Here is a 20,754-nt window from a genome sequence, read left to right as displayed (position 1 = left end):
TTAGCTTTTAAAGAAAAAAAAAGAAAAAAAACACACACTGGCTACGTACAGAGCTATGGGGCGTTTTACCCTGACACATAATAAAAATGGTACATTTACAAGCATGGGAATGGAGGCTTGTGTTCTACCTTGTGTTCTCAGTCTAGTTTCATTTAGATTATTTAAAAAGATTTTTGTCTTTTCTTCACAACTTACCAAGAGAAATGCTTATAATGGTGCAAAGTTTCTCTGTTAATTTTAAATGCTAACTTTTAAAATTGCTGTATTTTCTTAAACATAATTAAAAAAAACAACAGTTTTTAAAATGAACATTGAAACTGAATCTCATTGCCGCACTTCACAACTAAAACTCCAGATCTGTTTGATTTTCTGTCAAAATAAAGAGATGTCAGTTCAACTAGAAATGCTGCGTCTGTGTTGTGAACTTTATAAATGTGCAGGAAATGTTTTGATGATGCGCGTCATTGCTTCATGCAAAAGTTATCCTCTTAATCTCGCAGCTTCAACCTACTAGGTGGCCAGTAAAAGTCATTTAACTTTTGGTTAGAGGCAATGTGTCTTCAGAATAGTTTTCTTGGCTTAAGTTGTTTCCAGCCTTGTATCAGAGTGGCTGCTTGTACTTGTTTACAAAAAATAATAATAAATAATGAGGCATTCTGCTCGAAGCAGTTCAATGAGAGTCTGTTTTATAGCATCAATGACAGACGAACTGATAAAACCCTCCCTCAAGTCTTCACAATAAAAGTTTTCACCACACACACTGTGTTCTGAACATCATTTAAGCTGGCAGTGAGAGTATTAGTTGTGGTAATAATAATAATATTTATACTGAAGATAAACCGACAACTGTGAAGGATTTTTGCATGATAAACAGAAGATTTCCATCCCGGTACATCCTCCTCTTGAAAAAGCAGAATTTTAATATCTTGTCGTTTCCCCTTTGAGCGAGCTAAAACTGTAAGGCAAAGCCGTTTAAAATCTGTCCCGTTTTGTGCTAAATGCGCCGTTATGTCTTTTCATGATAAACTAAAATTTGTGATTTAAAAAACCTGATCTTTTAGCCACATTTCCCAGCCTTACTCTTTATCTAAACCAGTATCTAGAGCCAGCTGGTCCTTCCAGGCCAGAGGCATCTGCAGCAGGAGAGTCACAATCAGAGTGGGAGCCGTGGCTGGCTTCACTGCTCTAAATGTATATTTGCTCTGTCGACAACCAGCTGCTTGGAGCTGCACTGAGGTGTTGGCTCACCTCATTTTGCACTCTGCATATGCTGGCGCCCCTCCAGGCCGCCACTTCGCTCTTCTTTCTGGGGCGTCCCTTGCATACAGTTAAGAGGAATGACATGTTTAATGGATGGCTGAGTTGATGGATGTTTGAGTGAGCAACGAAAGTCCGGCTGTACTCGCAGCTCTTAGAAAAGGTCTGCCAACTTAAAAACAAAGTTAGCTTTGAACTTGTGTTTTTGCAAAAAGTAAAAGAAACGTAACTTTTAAGAAAGAAAAAAAGCGATAAAACCTGACAGCACAGTGACATCTTGTTCATTCCGTCTGTTTACTATGATAGTTTGAAGACAACTGTCTGGTCAAACCTCAAACACAGACAAACACAAATGATCCTGCTCGTATGCTCATGACTTCGTATCCTTGGGCTTAACCGTGGCTCCACTTCACACACACACACACACACACACACACCTAACAGCGCCTGTCCGATGAGCTCATGACAGCCGCCAATCCAAAGCTAATATTTTACCAGCTAGCAAACACCTCGAGTCAGGGTGTGCAAAGCTGTATTTTAGTGTCAACAAGACTCTGTATTTACACACAGTGCAAGTGTTTAGTTTTGGCATTATATACTGTGTGCATGTATGCATGGGTTCGTGTGCGGATGAGTGCAAGACGGCGGTAAACGTAAAGTGTGGGAACGACACGATGCAGTCTCCGGGGATTTAGAGTCGAGAACGGTCTGTGTGGAAAAACCAAAGGTTTTCGTCAGAATTTGAACGGGAACAAAAAAATCTAAACAATGCGTATGTGCAGTCACGGTGTTGCGAACAGATTTATGTCCTGAACAAACGGGAAAGTTTTGTCTTACTGTCAAAGTGGCAGAAAGCAGACACCCCTTTCTTTCACCTGCCCATAACGCTGTCTGGGTTCAGCAGGAAATAGTGCTGATTTGTAGGAGCGGCGCATTAGAGCGGAAGGTTTCATGTTGGTCAGCTAAAGACAAAGGAAACTTCTTCACAGCTCCTATTTGGGGCCCACTGCTGTGCACGTTTCAGCTGAAATGATGCAGATGTCACATACGCGTGCAATGCATGACATGTTTACACCGAGTGGAGCAGCAGACGCATTTAACGAGGAGGACAAAGACTTCTGAGTTATCAGAATCAAGAATAATTTAAATGATTTACATTCAAAAGTTTGTGTTGATGTCTTTAAAATGAATTTTTTAATTTAAATGAAGCACTAATAGTGACACATTTATAGGGCTGCAGCTTTTTTAGTAGGCATGCCCTCCTTTAAAAAAAAAACACACAAAAATTGAATACAAAAATGTCTAAAACGAACAATAACAAATTTTTAAAAATACTCCAACATATTGATTTTACAGTTACATTGCTATAAATAAAATGCATGTGTTTATTTTTATTTTATAAAAATATTAAAGCAGAAATGTAGCATGCATATTAAACTTAGTAGTTTTCAAATCCACATTGCTCTATAGGTGTATCTCAGTCAAAATATGACCTGAAAGTTCATTAATTTGTTAATAAAACACAAAATGAAACTCCTTAGTTGTTATTCAAAACTTTTGATTCCACTGATTTTGATCATTATTGCTTAATGTTCATAAAAACCCACAATTCAGTTCATCAGAATAATAAAACATAACAGAAATGTTATGTCATTGCATATCAGTCATGCAATCATAAGCAAGACTGCTAACGTTCTCTACAAGAAAGGTAAGACAAAAATGTCTTAGCTGTAGGAACTGGATGTTTGTAGAGCGCCATACACAAGCATATTATTGGAAAGGTTAGTGGAAGGAAAAAGTGCGGCACAAGCAACAGCGAAAGCCAACCTCAGCCTTAAACTATGATTGTGAAGCAAAGAGTTTGTAGTAGATTCAGTAAAACTTCCTTTTCCGTGATATGTACATTTTTATTACATCTCATGATCGAAGAGAACGTACCCAGCAAAGATCAGAGGTTTTAAGTAAAAAAAAAAGATTTTTCAAAAGAAATTTACACTTTACAGAGCTAGTACCTGGAAAAGCCATCCATTGCCAACATCAGATATGTAATGTTTTCACTACGAAGCAACTAGAATGTTTTCATTTCATGACCGCTTTCTATTAAAGCTCAGTCTTCGTCCTCAGGCTTGTTGTCTTGGGAGGAAATATGGGTGGTGCAGTCCCTATATCTCGGCGTTTGATCAGTGACGCTAACCAGAGTGTCATAGCAAAGCTAATCTGCCGGCTGATCACAGGCTGAAAAACAAAAACGGATAGGGGCTTTCTGTTAACTTTTATTTCATCACAACCTTTGTTAGTCAATTAGCCACAGGAGCAAACAAAGACGGGGCTTGACTCACTGAAGAAAGGGAAACGTAAAAATATTTGATATTTTTAGCGCTGGTTTTATTACACTTGGGTGGATTAAGGAGATCGTCGGAGAAAGAGTCAAGAGATAAACCAGCAGAGAGCAACACAAAACAAATGTGGCAGGCAAAATATGTGGATGCTATTGCAGTTTTTAAAAATAAAAAGTCACAAGAAAGCACAAAAGATGTAGGAAGCCATTTTGAAACAAGTGTTTCTCTTACACAATTTCATGACTGTTTTCTAAATTCATTACATCTAAAGATAATAAAAAAGAAAATGTTTTACCACTGAACACTATAAAAGAAAAAAAAAAAAAAACTTAGTCAACCGAAGTTGGAATAGGTAAGACCAGGTGGGGAATTGGGATTTAAACAGGACAAATTAGTAAAAATATCATATAATTTTAGTAATATTAACATTTTCAGGCACTCCAACCAGAATCCAAACATGGATCCGACAGAAATCCGCAGAGCGAGCTAAAGGTAATACTCATTCATACCAGTGCATACGTGCAGAAAGCTAAACAAATACAAAGAGCTACATCACTGCTTTTATATCCCAAATAATGAACATGTACTATAAAAGGTAAAACTGATGTTTAACCAACTACACACCAGATATTTCAAAGTGTAACTTCAAACACCGAAGCCCAGTTGTTATAAAATAACCACCAAGAAATCAGCGCACACAGACAACACGGGAAAACAAAAGACTAAATCGTTACCGATCTGCATTTAATACTTCCCTTTACGGTCGTCAGGTTCAGCATTTTTGATACGTCAAACCTCCCGGGTATATTTATTATGTAGAGTTAAATCAGCTGACTGGACCGCTTTTTTTTTATGTCGTTTTGAAAAATGGCATCAAATGCCGACTCTGACCTCAAGAAATGCAAAGCTTTTCTAAATCGGAAAAGTATTTATAAGCAATCAAGTGACTCGTGTACACAGTTTATAAATGCCAAATTAAAAGTGATTGTTTGAAATCTGCACTAAAGCTGTGCCTCCAGGTGACCTAGTTCACCTTTGTAGACTTTAAAAAAATACCATGTGATCTGATCACAGGTCTGGTTTCCTTTTTCTCCACTTTCCCTGAGAATTTCAGTGAAACCACAAATCTCCACAGCTGCAGAGTTCAAAACAGCTCGCGATATCAACAATGTTCTCATGTGAGCAGAAGACTCAATTCAGGCCGGACCTGCACGAACATGCGGCTGAAATGCGTCCCGCATACATATCCGTAAGCAGGAACAATAATGCCAGTTTCTGCTTTTGAGTGCATTTTGCCTTGCAGCCCTCGGCGTTCGCCGCGTTTGATTCGCCTGGCCCCCAGAGTTGCACTTAGCTGGTGTTCCCCCCGCAGCACTTTGAACACAAACTAAACACCGCTTTGTTTGGAGTGTGCTGCGAGCGTAACAGTCTGCTCATTGTGCTCTGCAATGTAAGCTCGTTTACATGCGTCTCCGCTCCTTATCTCGGCTTAGTCCAACAGCCTGAGGTCAGAACGCTCAGGTTTCTGAGGTCAGGACCTAGTGTCAAAAATTCCTGATAGAGTAAGCAGCCCGGGGCTTTGGTGTCTGTCATTTTCTGACTCCTACGGTCCCAGAGATAGTAGAGGAGAAAAAAAAGGGAACAAAAGGTTCATGTATATGAACTCAAATTGACCTTACAGGCAATTGGTGAGATTTTAAAAGTTTTATTTCAGAAAGAGGAAAAAAATAACACACTAGAGGGGTTTAAGCTAAAACGAAGACAAAAAAAAAGCAAAAAAAACATGTAGCTTAGCTTTGTGTTTGATCTCCTGTTTCAGTCCACTGCCTTTCAAATGATATCAGAGCCATACATCTTCCTTGTATCAAAGATAGGTGTAAAACCTGCTTTTATTGTGTTATTACACTTTAAACATGGGGTGTAACCGAGGATAGAATGGCTACAGACAGCCAGCGGAGGCTAAGCAAATGAGCCCCAGCACTAACCTCATAAACCGACATATCACAAACAAAGGAAAAACACACACACACACACACACACGCAAATCCCCCCTCCGAGATAAAAGCAACAGACTCAATGCCGTTTCATAAACTAAACGTTTCCTTCCGAGTTGTGACCCAGCGCGGAGCTTTGCTGTGTGGGACAGCACATTCCAGCAACCGAGCGCTAAGCCATAAACACAGGCAGACTTGGAGAGAGGGCGAGTGACTCCGTCTGTGTGTGTGTGTGTGAGCTTCAGCAGCTACACGCACAAGAAGTCCTCCATGGAGTCTACCTGGTGGAGGAGTGGTTTAAGAGCGCCGCGATCACTCTGACACACTTCAGCTGCTGTGAATTTTAAGAGCAGGCTGCTGGATTGATGAAGGGGGGAACTGACCCTCGATATCTCAGCAAACCAAGTGACAATGAGCACAGCTGCAGGACAAAGCTGCACGCTCGTAAGGCAACTTATGATTTTTTTTAATTTAATTTTTTTTACTGGCAGGGAAAGTGCCATAAAATAATTCAGGCCTCTTTATACTTTACACAGAGTGCTCCATCTGCCCTTTGTGTACCTGGGCTTTTAGCGTTGCTGTATGAAACGAGCAGAGTAACGAGGAGATGCTTCAGATTCTCTCCGGCCGTCTAACACTGTGCAGGAATTTCATTCATTTAAATGCCATCCCCCGACTCTGATTGCCTCTCGGGATCAACTAACTGCCCCCTCTTTTCTTAACCTTCAGGGCAAACAAAACCATGGCTCTCATTGTAGGTGAAAGCTGCAAGAATAAAACCTATGATTCACATTGTCCGTCTTCCTTCTTTGGATCCAATGCTTCAAATGTATGTTTGCAGGTACCGGAGAAATATGGGTAATATTTACATTTGTGCTGTTTTATTTTATTTTAAAAATAAATAAATGTATAAATCAAACCTGAATGCAGCTGCTGTTTTGACAACAACCTTGCTGCATTGCAATACAGTTTCTTGTTGATTTTACCAAAACATCTGCATGCCCCCCTAAAAAAAATAAAAAATAAAAAACAGTTTCACAATACATATACCCTTTACTAGTAGCATTCCACAACCCTCTAATGGCTGCTGTTTGTGCACTTTTCCACCGAATTTTCTTTTCTTCCACTAAACTTTTCATTAACTTGGGCTCTGAATAGCAAGCCCATTTAGTTAAGATCTTTTTGGCTTGCCCTTCTTGTGGAGGACGGGTCAGCAGTGTGCTCCTTTATCGTATAAAGCAGTGGTCCCCAACCCCCGGTCCGAGGACCAATTGGTACCGGGCCGCGCAAGAAATAATTAAATATTTCCGTTTTATGTATTATTTGAGTCTGGAGGATCTTTTATTTTGAAAATCATTTAACCGGATTCTCTGTTACTTGTGCGCCAACACTGAGCCCACAAGCAGCAAAATGAGTAAGAAACGGATCAGATGTCTTTGTAAAGTTTCTTTGCAAAGGGGAAAAGGCCCAGAGAAGAGACGGGAGGATGGATTTATCCCGGACCGGTAGGTGAGTCAAACATTACAAGCCGCTCTGCGTAACATGCGGCGACCGGCTGCTAATGAGGCAACGAAGCTTCAAACTGCTTTGCCACGTAGAGACCCAGCAGGCTGTGGATATAAGCAACACTTCGGATGTTATTGTCTCCATCACTCCCAGATGGGACCGTCAGAGAAACAAGCTCAGGGCTCCCATTAGTCATTATCGTGAGCTAAAATTTTCACGAAAGTAAAATGCTCGTTTTTGTGGCGCATCTGTACCTTATTTTGAAGGGATATGTAAACGTTACCATAGCAACCAGAGTCAGAGACCGTTTGGGCAGTGGTCGAGACGAGATGAGTAGAGCTTGTCTGGTTTAGACGGCAAGATTTAAGGATTGTCGGCCGATTCTCCAAACCTCTGTGATCACAGAGCTGATAAAAGTACAACAGGTTCAATCGGTTCGTGTCTCATGGCAGGAGCAACACGAACCGATTCCAGTCAAGAACATCGCGATTCCAGAGAATAATCCATAAAACCCCCAACATAGCATACGGGAATTTAGAATGACCAAACGCGGATGACGATGTAGAAGCAATAGTGACAGTTTGTGGACTTATTTTAAGAGATAAAAGAAACAAAAAGAAAAGGCGGTGGATAATAGACGACGGGAGCAGCCGCTCTATTTGCTGCACTATGATTTGGAAGCGACTATGTTTTTTCATAGTTAACATTTTTAACTTAATAAACATAATAATAAACATTTCCACATATCATCTCCGATATCCACCGTACTCTCAGTTGCGCGATATGTCAGCTGTTTGGGATTCCCGTCTGTTCTTACATCGCCACGCTTTCTGATTGGCTACCCGTCTTCAGCAGGTTGTATTATCGTTCCCAGTCAGGGAAAACCCCACAGGCTGCGATAAAAGGGCCAAGACAACCCAAATTGGGCATATTCAAGATTTAGCGGGAACACCAACATGCAGAAGCCTTATCTGACAGTTCACGACTTAATTTAACGAATATTTTTGTGCATCAATTATGTGGCTACAAGCAATTTTATGATGACGTGTCTCACTGGAGCTGCTTGTGTAAAGTTGTTGATTTTACTCAAGAATTGTGAAACATTTTCTAAGTCACATGTTAATATTTCAGCCATTTAAGAAAATTATATTTTATCAATTTGAATTAGACTAAGAATCATAAATATAAAAGTGGCATGCACCTTTTGATACATTGCGATAAATGCAAATTATTTTTAGGGCCAATGACAAAAAGGATGTAAAACAAAAATAATTGAGGGTTAAAATCAAACCAATAGTTTTTAAAAACATCTACCAAAACTTTAAAGATGTGCATTACACATTAGTCAGCTTGGGTAGTTATTGTGTGTCTGAAAGTGTGTCAATGTGTAAAACCACTTTTGCTTGGTTGATTGCACTCATCGTTGCAGCACAAAAACATCGTGGTCATGTGGCATCAGCCACCCCCCCCCTTCCTCACAGACAGAGAAGAACGTGATGTGAATCATGAAAAGTGTCTCGGTGAAAACAGGATGTTGTCCATTTACCACAAAATAAACATTCTGAAAAGCCCTCCAGGTCATTTCAGCAAAGCTGGTTTAAAACCTATGTTTCGGTGCAGCGGGGGTTAAAAGTTTGCGAAAGATTGTGAAACGCCCGGCTCAGTCAGAGTCTGAGCAGCTCCTCTAGCATTCTTACCACATCCTGAAACGACGTCAATCTGATGGCAGTTTGAATCAACAAAGTAACTCCCAGAAGAAGAAACCGCTGCCTCGTGTTCCCTTATCAAATCTGTGCAGAGACGAATCTACGCTGCGTGGAACAAACACACCCATCTCTTACCCTCATGCACAAGCTTATCGTCTCCCTAAGCATCTCAAATTTGAAGGGGGTTATCTGCAATCGGATGACAAAACAATCTTGACGGCCCGTCTGACGGTGACGTAACAGACTGAGTAGATCACGGTGTACAGCCCCGAGCTGCTTTCCTGCCATTATCACCCAAAACAACGTGACAGAACAAATCAATGCCATTTGTTTACCAGTGTTTTTTCACCAGAATTGTTGGTATGTGGATGTGAATGAATGCAGCTATTGAAAAAACTGGGGAGCAAAATGTCTTTTCATCAAGTTGCTGGATTTAGATTTTACAATTCTGTCGCGCAAAAGTACTCGTATGGCGTAAACTTTTAACATTCGGTCATGAATTTATTCGTATGTTATACGAGTTTAACAATAAGTGGCATATAGCTGCGAATTTCACAGTGGCCTCCTGGTATTCCTGGAAGATAGAGACCACAGCTGCTAATGAAAAACTAAAAATACAGATACTTTAGACTCCCTATTAAAATGCTTATAAACTGTCTATTTTCATAGTTCAAACACAGCTTAATGTATATTAATTCGCCCACTGGAAACCGTCTTAGCTCTACCGCAGAAGTTGGCATCTATGGTTTCCTTATCTCTGCTTTTAGGCTTACAGCCAATCAGCACCAAGGAAAATGAATGGCACTCCTGGATTGGCTGCTTTGCAAACAGCAGCCAGTAGCATATAAAATAGCAGCTAGCTATTGCAGCTTCCACAAACTGCATTTTCTTTCAACTATTTTAGAGAAAAAATCTGCAAAGACAAATTTATCACAAATAACTTGGAACTAAATTCCACAAAAAAAAAAAATACACAAATTGAATTTTTCTTTCTTCAGCATCGTAAAAAAAAAAAAAGTCGGATATGGGTTGCAAATGGGAAGAAAAAAAAATTGGATTTGTGTCGCCTGCTGTGTGAGCGTTGCCTAAGTACTGCTTATATTTGTAAAAAAAAGAAACTGTATACTTCATTTTTACACATTACTTGCTACTTTGAGTTGGTAAGTAGCATAAAATCCAAATAATACACAAGTTTTTTGGATGCATTTTGACAAAATTGCAAAAAAAAAGTTCTACGGTTCCAAATACTTTTTCAAGTCACTGTCAGTAAAAATGTGTGCAGCAATGCAGAGCAATCAGTGTTTCATAGTTTATAGGAGAACCACATGACCTGTTCCTGCATCCTTCTCCCTGCATGTCGCTTCTAGACTTTCCAATTTAATCAGTCGCTGGCTCGTGTTTACCTGTCGTTTTTCTTCAAAGAAAGAATATTTCAGGGGAACCAGCTTTCCTGAATGCATTCCGGCAAAAAACTCACTTTATCTTCCAACAATTCAGGACGCTAACATGTGTCACATGGATACAAAGACAACAGAAGAAGAAAAATCTATTCATTGGCAAAGGTCTTCCCCCACTTTCGACCAAATCATAAGCATTCCACAGCCACTAAGGGAGATATCCTTCTGAGACAGAGTTGTGTCTTCAACCCAACTCTTTTGTCCACTGTTTACAAGAGGAAATGTCTTCATCTGCGAGGGAAGGGGCGGCGGGAAGGGGTAGAGGAGGAAGAAAGAGGGGAGCTTGTGAGTGAGCGGAACAAGATAGCCGGAGAAAGAAGAGAGACTGAGACTCCGGCCATCTGTGAATGTGGAAGCGAGCCAAACCACTGCCCACAGAGCACAGGCACATGCCTAACTGCCTCTTTCTGCCATGGCAGTCCTGCCCTGCTTCCACAAACAACAGGCTTGTTGAACCACACACAAAAACACAGCAGCCACCAAGGACAAACGCACCCTTGTGGTCATAAATAAGGCCTAAACATAATATTTGTGGAAGTGTAATTGCTCTGTAGCAACGGCTGAATGACACCACTGCATGCATACATGCAGGTTCACCCATTTTTGTTAATGTTTGCAAGAGGAGCGGTGAAGCATTTCAGCTGCAGGTCTTAATGTTTCTAATTTAGTTGTTTTGTTTTTTTACTTTTTATGGCAAAAAAAAAAATAGGTAAAATGCCAGAACTGCAACAGAAAGACTAGAAAGGAAAAAGCAATGTAGCTCAAACTGGAAGGACAGTGTTGCAACTTGTGTTTGTTAGCAGATGAGCAGCACAGAAATTGAACCACAATGTCAACTCAGAGGCGTCGCGACCTTTCCAGGGAACTCTCCCTGGTTTTGGTCCGAGATCCAAGTTCCAAGAATCACAGTGAAAAAAAGCGATTTAAGGTCTTATAGCTGCTGGAGGCAGAGTGTTGAGACGGAGCAAAGGGAGAATTTTACTGCACTGACCGAAACCATTTCACCAGAAACCCTTGGAGATCTACTAAACGTCCGACATCAACATAAATGCATCCAAAACAGCTCAAGAACGGTAACCGACCTCTTCACTTGCATGTTGTTTAAATTCTCCTAAAGAGATGAAACCTTTTAGCTTTTAGTGGTCTGTGAAGGTTATTCTATGAACAAGGTGTTAAATAAAGTTCTCCAAGTTCAGAAAAAAATATCTGGGTACACCAAGGAAAAGCAAACCCAAGAACCAGAAATCCTGCAATGTGTCTGAAGGTGTTAAAAGTTCTTAAATAAGAGAGAAGTTTACCCAATACAGGTTTGTGCAAACAAAGCATACCAGTGCGGTTGTCTCGTTTGGCTCAGTTACAGTTTAAATTATAAAGTACAACAGTGGAAATCTACACAACGGAATCAGATTTTAAAGTTAAAAAGGAGCGTTACACTGAATCTAATCTGAAGGTTCTGGGAAATAAATAAAATCTATTCAATTTATCACAATGTTGTTCCACGTGACATCCAAAATGGAAACCATTTTCAATTCATGGAGACTCAATTTCTTATTCCTGAATGCATCTTCACCGCCATCTCCTGAAACAAATTCTTGACCAGATCAGATGGGTTTGTGGGAAAAGCAAAAGAGTTAAAGAGTTTTCAGTAGATGTTAAATGAATAGACTTTCTTTGAAATGGAAAGCACACTATGGCTCAATTACTGGTTTTGAGGAAGAAATGGTAAATAAAGTCGGACATTTTACGCCACCAACCTTTCTGCAGAAGAGAGACTGCAGCTTGAAGCCATCAGAATTGCTTAGATTTTGTGAAAGCTACACTTTGGCTGATAATCCTTTGAAACACGGAAGGAAATTTTGAAAACCAAGCAGACTATAGCTGAAAGACTCGTGGAGACGTACAAAACAGACCATCACTGTGCAGATAACATATTTAGCATAGCTAAAAAGTATCCTGTAGTGACTGTTTTCTCTAACAGACCAAAGTTTAAGTTCACAGGCCGTTTAGTCATTCTTTACTAAACTTAGCTCTAGTGTATTGGTTTCTTTCTATGCCATATTTTTGTCAGATATTATGATGTTAATTTGTCCTCTAGTCAGTATTTAAGGCCTGTGTGACATTATTACCATTAGTCAGAAAGGTATGCAGTTTTTCTCTTATTTTCATCCTCCTAAAGTAATGGCCCAACTCATTTGTTTTGTTTTGTTTTTTTGCAAAGAAATGAAATAAATCACTTTTGACAAAAATGATTTGTAGGCCATTATTTTAGGAAGATGACAATATGATGTACTGTGGCTTGTTTTTGCAGAATTACTCACATATCTCATCAACAATTTTTACACTTAGCAACCAAATTGTTCCTTAACTAAACTGGTTAAAATTCCTTCTACTTTTGGATTGTGTGGAAGGACAGCTGGTTGCAGCAGCACGAACATAAATATTGTCACCAGTTATCAATAATGAAAAATACAGATCAACTATATTTAACCCCATTTCAATAAAACCCTACAAACTTTTTCATATAAGGTTATCGTCCAGGTAAAAATCAAATTATGTATAGATGCTCTGTCAATGGAGTTTTATCCTTGATAGACATCAACATTTTCTGAAATATGAAAGTATGGTGTCATCTGCATAAAGTTGCATGTCACCTACTGACATGGTCTTCTAACGGTTTTTACTTCATAACTGAAACTAAAATATGATGGCTGAACTGTTCTAAAAGTGCTGTTAAACCAACTTTTATGACATTTCACAACGTCAGCCGGTAGATGTCATTACAGACATGAACACAAGCTTCATTTCTCAACACCATACATTGGGTCTTGACACCCTGTGAGCATGAATAAAAAAAAGTTATCAGTAGGAACTGCTGCATATAGCTTAAACAGACATCCATCTAAAACAGTCACACGTACACAGTAGAGGTTTGCACAAAAGCTAGAAGTCAAAAATGACAGACAAAACTTGCAATGCAATGTAAGACGACAAGAAAACCAACAAAATTAAGAAAAATCAAAAAATCCTCAGCAGGGAGTATTTAAAAAAAAAAGGTAAAAACATATAAATACCTGATGACTTGTCTCTAAAACATCTTTCCTGAGCACACAGGGAATACCTAGCACCCATTATTCTTCTGCACAAAGAACTAATGGGCGTCACGTCAAAGACAAACGCTTCAAATGACTCAGTACAAGCTAACACAAGGAAGACATCATAAAAGGCAGAAATGTGACCTTACAACTTGAAGATGGTTGTTTCTGCCTACACTTTTTATCTTTACCCACACAGCAGGTGAAATAAATAGAGGCATGCAAACCAGAGGGATATTTTCAATGCGCTACAAGAAAAAAAAAAAAAAAAGGAAGTTCACGTCTTACTCAAAAATTTATGCTATGTCAATGTGTCAGTGTATGATAACATAAATAACAGAGTGGCACGTTCCTTTTGATAAATCCCAGGAGGAAACTCCAGCATCGTGTTAGCGCCCGCTGAAAGAGGGGCCTTTTATCTGAGGTCAACATGCACAAATACAAAGTTGGGAGACAGCTTCTTGTCTGCTGTAAAAGGTCCAACTGATAAGAACATGGTGAGGACTTCTGTGCAACTGAAAGCTCATTTTATGTGTTTGCATTTGTGTGTGTGTGTGTGTGTGTGTGCGTGCGTGTGTGGACTAGTACCAGTACTACAATACAAAGGCTCTAAAAAGTCAAAAATGTTAATTATTCATCACACCATTCCTTTTTAATGAACTGCTAAATGCTTGAAACTGTTAAATTATAGTTTGAGATCTGGAATCTTCAGTTTTTCACAGCTTTTAATGCCTAAACTTTTACATTTTAACTACATTTAACACACATTTAATGTACGGGTTAGTGGTAAGAAGTGACAAGTTGTAGCCTATACAACTTGTTGTCAATGTCAATTTAATGTTCTAGTAGGAACAGAAATACAAATTTGTGTGTTCAAAAATGTTAATACCCAGCAACCACCTGCAAGATTTTTGCAGATTATGCATTCTGTGGAAAGATGTTTGTTAGGGGCCTGTGTGAGCACAAACATGACCGTACAGTTGTTATTGAAGATATTTAGATTAACTGTGACACCTGTTATAGATCTGGGGCCCCGTTACGTGGAGGCTTTAATATAAACATTCAACAAACAATATTTTCTTTCTTAACAAGACTCTGGCATACTTTTGGACATTTAGATGGCCTCTCCTCTATAGGCAGACTAACAAGAGCTTATTAGATTCCAGCGACAGACTCTGTTTTTAGGCATCAACCAAACATTTGAGATTTGATTTGGGTAAGGGTCCTTCCAGAAGCTTAATATTTGTGATATCTGATCTGCCCACTTTTGTGTTTGGGATGGACACACCCAATCGTGTCCACTTTTCAAGCACCCAGCTGTTGCAACACCAACTCTCTGGCAGTAAAACAGACCTTCAGCATGATGCTGCCACCACCATGCTTGACAGATAGAAGGTGTCTGAAAGCTTCCCATCTCCATACTAAAAAACTGGATTCAGCTAAATGTCCTCATAAGGATGGAGATACTAATTAGTTGGCGTGTGTGCAGAAACCTCTAACAACCACCTGCACAATTCCTGCAAATTATTAATGCACTTGCTGTGAAATTCCTCATTGCAGACGAGTGCATGCCCTACTGTAAAAGTAAAATTGAAAAAATAAAATAATATATATATATATATTATTATTTTTTATTATTATTATTTTTTTACCTGTGACAGCTGTCTTGGATCAGGAGCCCCGAAAAGGGAAGAGCTGGAGCTGAAACTAATGGCCCCCCTCCGGCTGAGGACATGCTTGGGAACCGGCCTGTCTAGAGGCAAAACCGGCAACTGATAACATACTTCCATTGAACAGTCAGGGCTGGTTCCGGATCAAAAATATAAAAGAAAAAAAAAATAAAACATGCAATGTTTAAAAAAAAAAGGAGAGAGAGAGAGATATGACTGATGAATTGGAAAAATTTCCAAAAAAGGCGAAAGGAAATAGCTTTCAGTATGGTGAAAACGATCTGACACGAAGCTGTGAAGTGTTTCTGTTCATTATGAGCGACTCAAAACTTGTCCAGATCGCCTTCATCGATGCTGCGTCTCGTCTACCTCCGCCGTTTTACATCCCTCGGTGTCATTCTGTGGGAAACTATTCATGCCGTCGCTGTTGCGTTCGCCCCTTTCTTTCTCATTTTGCTCAAATCCGGGCCCACGGACGACGAGACCTTCTTGCCATTTTCTGGGTCTTTATGAAATCGCTTCCTCATTTTTTCAAAGCAGAGCAAAAACGTCCGCTCGTCCGGGCTCCGTGGCGTCCCCGCTGATCCGCATATCGCAAACCCCGAGATGAAAACAAAAGGCACGACCGCTTCCAGAAAATATCATCAACATATCATTTTCTGGTGCCAACACCGGCGGGCGAAGGAGAACAGAGGCAGCTCCGGGAATGGGGGGGATCCTGACGGCGGCCGCGGTCGTGAAGGACTCCTCTCTCATTCAGGACTCGGCCGGTGGTGAGATATATTCAACATGTAGGGGCTTTTCCGTCTTTTTTCTGAGGCTGCATGTTGAAGGAGCTGTTGTCTAATTCACCGCTGGTTGTAAAACACAAAGTGTCTGGCTCAGAGAGAGGAGAGAGGGGAACCCCGACGTTCCTCTCATTCACCGCCGCTCCGCTGGGGTCCGCAGCGACTTCAGTGGCACAAACATAAACGCGTAAAACAAAAAAAAGAACAAAAAAGAACCTAAAGAGAGCTTAATTCTCTACAACTACCTGCCTATCGTCCTAAAAATTACCCTACTGTGTGGTTTTAAAGCGCACAACACCTGCCAGAGATGGTGCTGTTGGAGCGAGCACCCCAAAAAACGCCCTTGTTTACGGTTAGCCAATAGCGTGAAGGAAGTGTTTGTAAAACAGACGGTGATTGGATAATGCTTTCAGGGCTGTATGCAACGACACACGTGAGTGGCTGCGGAGCCAGGGCGATCCCTAGAATTATATGAGCAGTCATTTGCAGACGGCGTGGACTTTCTCAAGGGTATTCCTCCACAACGGGGCTTGCCCTGCAGCGGTCCACATTATTGCCTGTGATTACCTTTCTCTCATGAGTCATACTACTTGGGAGCTGAAATACAGCTTAGCAAACGTTTCAAAATGTTGCATCTCTGTTAAGCTATGGCAATTTTGCTGCATGTGTGTGGTGACTAAAAATGTCAAATTTAACCACACAGACGCATTTAGAAGGAAGAATATCATCAAAAAGTTCACTACCTTTTCAATAAATCAAACCTCACATATTGTATGCATTCATTCCACATAGAGTGCAACATTTCAAGCCTTAATATTTGTTAATGTAAATGTTAATAATTATGGCTTACAGAAAACGAATACCTCAAATTTAGTGTCTCTGAAAGTATGAATAAAACATAGGATACATTTTAAAAAGGATATTTTAAACTGAAATGTCAGACTTCCTAACAGCATATTCATTTCTATGCACTAAATACTCTCCTTTTGCAAAATTATTGCGTTAATGCAGCATGCCTTGGAGGTTATCAGCCTGTGGTTCTGCTGAGGTGTGATGGAAGCCCAGATGTTTTTTTAATGGTGGCCTTCAGGTCATCTGCACTGTTAGATCTGGTGTTTCTTCTCTTCTTCTCCAATACCTTCTAGGTTCTGTGTGGGGTGTATGTCAGGCGGGTTTGCTGGCCAATTAAGCTCAGTAACACCATGGTTATTGAACCAGCTGTTAGTACCTTTGGCAGTGTGTGAAGGTGTCAAGTCCTGCTGGAAAGTGAAATCATCCCTTCCATAAATTTTGTCTGCAGAGGAAAGACAGCTGCTCTGACTGTGGACTCCAGTAGATGACATAGCACCTGAATCATCACTGAATGTGGAAACTTCACACAGGACTTCAAGCGATGTGAATTGCTCCACTCTTTCTCCAGACTACATAGTTTTCCCAATTAAATGCAAACTTTACTTTCATCTGGAAAGAGGACTTTGGATCACTGAGCAACAGGTCAGTTCTTTTTCTCCTCAAGCCAGATAAGAAGCGTCTGACGTCTCTGGTTCAGGATTGTAGCTCTTCATGCGCTGACTCTGGCCTCAGCCCACTCTTTGTGAAGCTTCTTAAATTGATTTTGCTTGACAATCCTCTCAAGGCTGCACTTCTCTCTGTTGCTGATGCGGGATTGCCTACCAAACGTTTTTCCTTCCACTCGACTTTTTTCAAATATTCTCGGATACGGCATTCTGTGAGCAACCAGTCTCTTTAGCAGTTACTTTTTGTGGCTTACTCTCCTTGTTGATGGTGTCAATGAGACACCTCTACAGCCTAAAGCAGTCTTCCCCAGGATATGTGATCTTCTGACCCAGAATGAGAAACTATTTGTAGGCTCAGGAAAGCGTCGCAGATGTTTAGAGATTATTAGCTTATTAGGATGTGACACTTGGAGATGCCAATATTTAACTTTTTAGGATACTCTAATGTTTTGATACTCTAAATGATGGGTTTTCCTTAAGAGTAAGGCAAATAAAATATTTGCCTAAATGTGTAATTGCTCTATGTTCACTTCCTGAAATAAGAGACATAAAAATACATTTTTCATGATATCCTAATTTCTCCAAATTAGGATATCAACTGGTAAACATTATAGTGTTTTCGATAAATAAAATGATCCTACATTGTTTTCAGGACACTGATGTATTGGAACACTACCTATCACTCTTGTTGAAGTAATTATGTTTTAAAAATGCAGCTTGAATGCTATGAGTCTTTGGTCTTTCTTTTTTCATTAGGAGCTGCCACTCAGCTGCCTAATACACTTTTCCTTTACTTAAATGAAAAACTGAAACTGAAGAAAACCACATAATCAAATCATATTAAGCACTTTTTTTGTTTAAAATTGTTGTGTAAATGCCTTTATATTGTACTATTTTTACTCAAGGTTATCATACTGTTTTAATTTTATACCTACCTATACTTTTTTTTACATATACCCTTTTGATTTAAATAATTATCTGTTTCACCAGAGAAATAGCTGCCTTCCTGTACTATCCAAGTATCACCAGTATTGCATTAGTCATGCAGAATATGCCCATTTTCACTCAAGGTTTCTCCTGCCATATCCATGTGTTGGGGGACAATGAGTGCACCATGGCAACAGCCATCCAGGGCCAATGTCAGCACAAGCATAAGCCTCATGCTCCCTATTTCCATGGCCCTGAACATGGCTGTCGGCCATCATCCTCCCAAGTGAACTGCACTCCACATTTAAGGGCAAGTAAAGTAAAATAATGCATTTGTCCATTCTTGCATGATTTTATTTATAGAGGATCTTGTCCTTACAACATCCAACAACAATTATTTCAATTAAGTTTGTTGTTGTTTTTGTTTTTTGAGACTTTTACCTTTAGGTAAAACATGTGTGTTGCTAAAAATATCAAATAAATTATCTTATTATTATTATTATTATTATTATTATTATTATTATTATTATTATTATATATTTATCTAGGTTAAAAAGATAAATAAAGTTGAGTAAAATACTCAATTTACTCAAATACTTGAACATGCTGATAAATTTTCTTTCTTTGGAGCTAACAGTTGGGTAAAATGCATGAAAAGTTGGTGTATTTCAATAAACCCAGGCTAAAATTATGTTTCTGGAACCTCCTCAGATACTCTAAAAGTCTATGAACCATGTCTAAAAGCCGAGTACAATCTAGAAAACCAGGCAATTTAGGTGAAGTCCAAGACCTGGCTGACGGCTACACAAAAACATGTGGCTTGTCTGCAACTTGCTGAGGAACATTTATGAAAAATATTTTGATGATTAGGAATATTTGTAGATTTGAGAAAATCCAGCTAAAATTTTTGAAGTTGTGGAACAATATTTTTGTAAAAAAACAAAAAATAAATAAAGTTGCATGCAAAATAAGGTTGCTGCAGTGGAAAAAGAGAGGGTTAAGCACATCTTTAAAGCTCAAATATGCACAAAATTTATTCTGATGATGAACTGTTTTTTTTTTGTTTTTTTTTTATTTAAAAGAAGTTTTTCAATTTCTAAAACTTGACCTCCTAAAACATTTTCTCGTCATATGAGAAAAGTAAGTTTTTATTTGTATTAGATGAATAAATAGTACTACAATAAAGAAGCATATATGGAAGTAACAAAGGATTCGGGATGCCTTACTGCTTATTTACTGCATACCCTGTAAAAGTGGAATAGCCTTGAATTGTTTAAATGGAAAAAAATTATTAAAAAGGAACACTCTTAGTTACCCAGCAGAGATCAGGGGTTTTCACTCAGACAGCACTTTATTAATTCTTTTAAGATGGAGAATAACAAGCAGTCTTTGTACAGTCTGTCTGTCCTAACTAGACAGAGAGTCACTACCTTGTTGAGGTTTCTCACAAGGAGTCTGGGAATCAGCCTTTCTGGCTCCGATCAGCAGCAGCGTAACTCTTAGGATGTTGACAAGACCTTCAAAACCTTGAAAATAGTGGAGCGCTTCGTTCTTATCTCTAAACCCTCCCTAAGTTCCAGCAGAGTGAAAATACGGTAAATACTTCTTTTCAGGTTATACAAACAGTTAAGAAGAAGCTTTTTTCAAAATTCCTGGGAAAAAAAATCATGAGATCCTCAAATCTAATGTTAACGAGCCTAATCTGAAGTTGCACTTTCAGATATCTGTTGTACCCTACTGAGAATCTGCAATCCGGCGGTTTCCGGACGACAAGTTTAATAAGTATTACACCTGTCTCAGTGTGTGCACACAGCACAGTATATATCTTACACCATCTACATCAAGTTCTCATGGGGGAAATTGTTTAGGAAGCCGTTGAGTTAATTAATTTACCCCACAGTCTGTTTTTGCCTTTCACAGTAGTGCAGACACACAGAACATGCCAAGGGGAACACATTTGCAGCAGGTATGATGAGCTCTTGAGTAACGGTCTCCAGAGCTTAAATACAAGTGAGCTGCTAATTTCCTTCACAGGTTCAGTACCTGCTTGCACTGCTCCCCAGTGCAATCCTCACATTGGCTCTACTTCTACTTACAAGTAATTGATTTATGTTAAGGTAATTCACAAACTATCGTTCTCCCTAAATTCCAATATTTTTCATGGAGAAGCATATTTGTTCTTTAAATCTTGTCACATCATTTTAGGAGTCTATATTTGCATTATTGTCAGGTTTTATTCGAAGCAAAGAAGAAGAAAAAAAGAGAACATGGTTACTCTTTGCTTGCAGAGCCATCTTGTGGAAGAAAGGTGTAATTACAACAGCAGTCTCTGTTAAACGTATGCCATGGGTGTCAAGCTAATATTCATTTTGGGCCACATCAAGGTCATGAAGTCAGTCATCATTGGGCGGCTCTCTTTGCATTATTAATAAGTTTTTAATTTTTAATTTGACGTGTGCCTCAAGTTATTGTTGTTACCATTTTTTTTAATAATCTGTATG

The 20,754-nt window shown here is 39.3% G+C and overlaps 1 protein-coding gene across 5 annotated transcripts in view; it reads right to left on the bottom strand.

The window, feature by feature from the left end:
• Positions 1-16,693, bottom strand: part of pde7a (phosphodiesterase 7A) — a 32,418-nt gene extending 15,725 nt beyond the window's left edge. For 2 of the 5 annotated variants that reach the window (XM_007554501.2, XM_016672687.1), the window contains exon 1: positions 15,004-16,688. In XM_007554501.2, coding sequence (XP_007554563.1) covers positions 15,004-15,141 — 138 coding nt within the window. In that variant the 5' untranslated portion in view covers positions 15,142-16,688. Of the gene's footprint in view, positions 1-15,003 lie in introns of all 5 variants that reach the window. The other 3 variants (XM_016672686.1, XM_007554499.2, XM_007554500.2) reach the window with 3 other exon arrangements.
• Positions 16,694-20,754: the final 4,061 nt, after the last annotated feature.

Source organism: Poecilia formosa, unplaced genomic scaffold, assembly GCF_000485575.1.
Source record: "Poecilia formosa unplaced genomic scaffold, Poecilia_formosa-5.1.2 Scaffold64, whole genome shotgun sequence".
In the NCBI taxonomy this organism is placed as follows: Eukaryota; Metazoa; Chordata; class Actinopteri; order Cyprinodontiformes; family Poeciliidae; genus Poecilia; species Poecilia formosa.
Note: the sequence above shows the minus strand (reverse complement) of the source record. Positions and strands in the feature narration are given on the sequence as shown.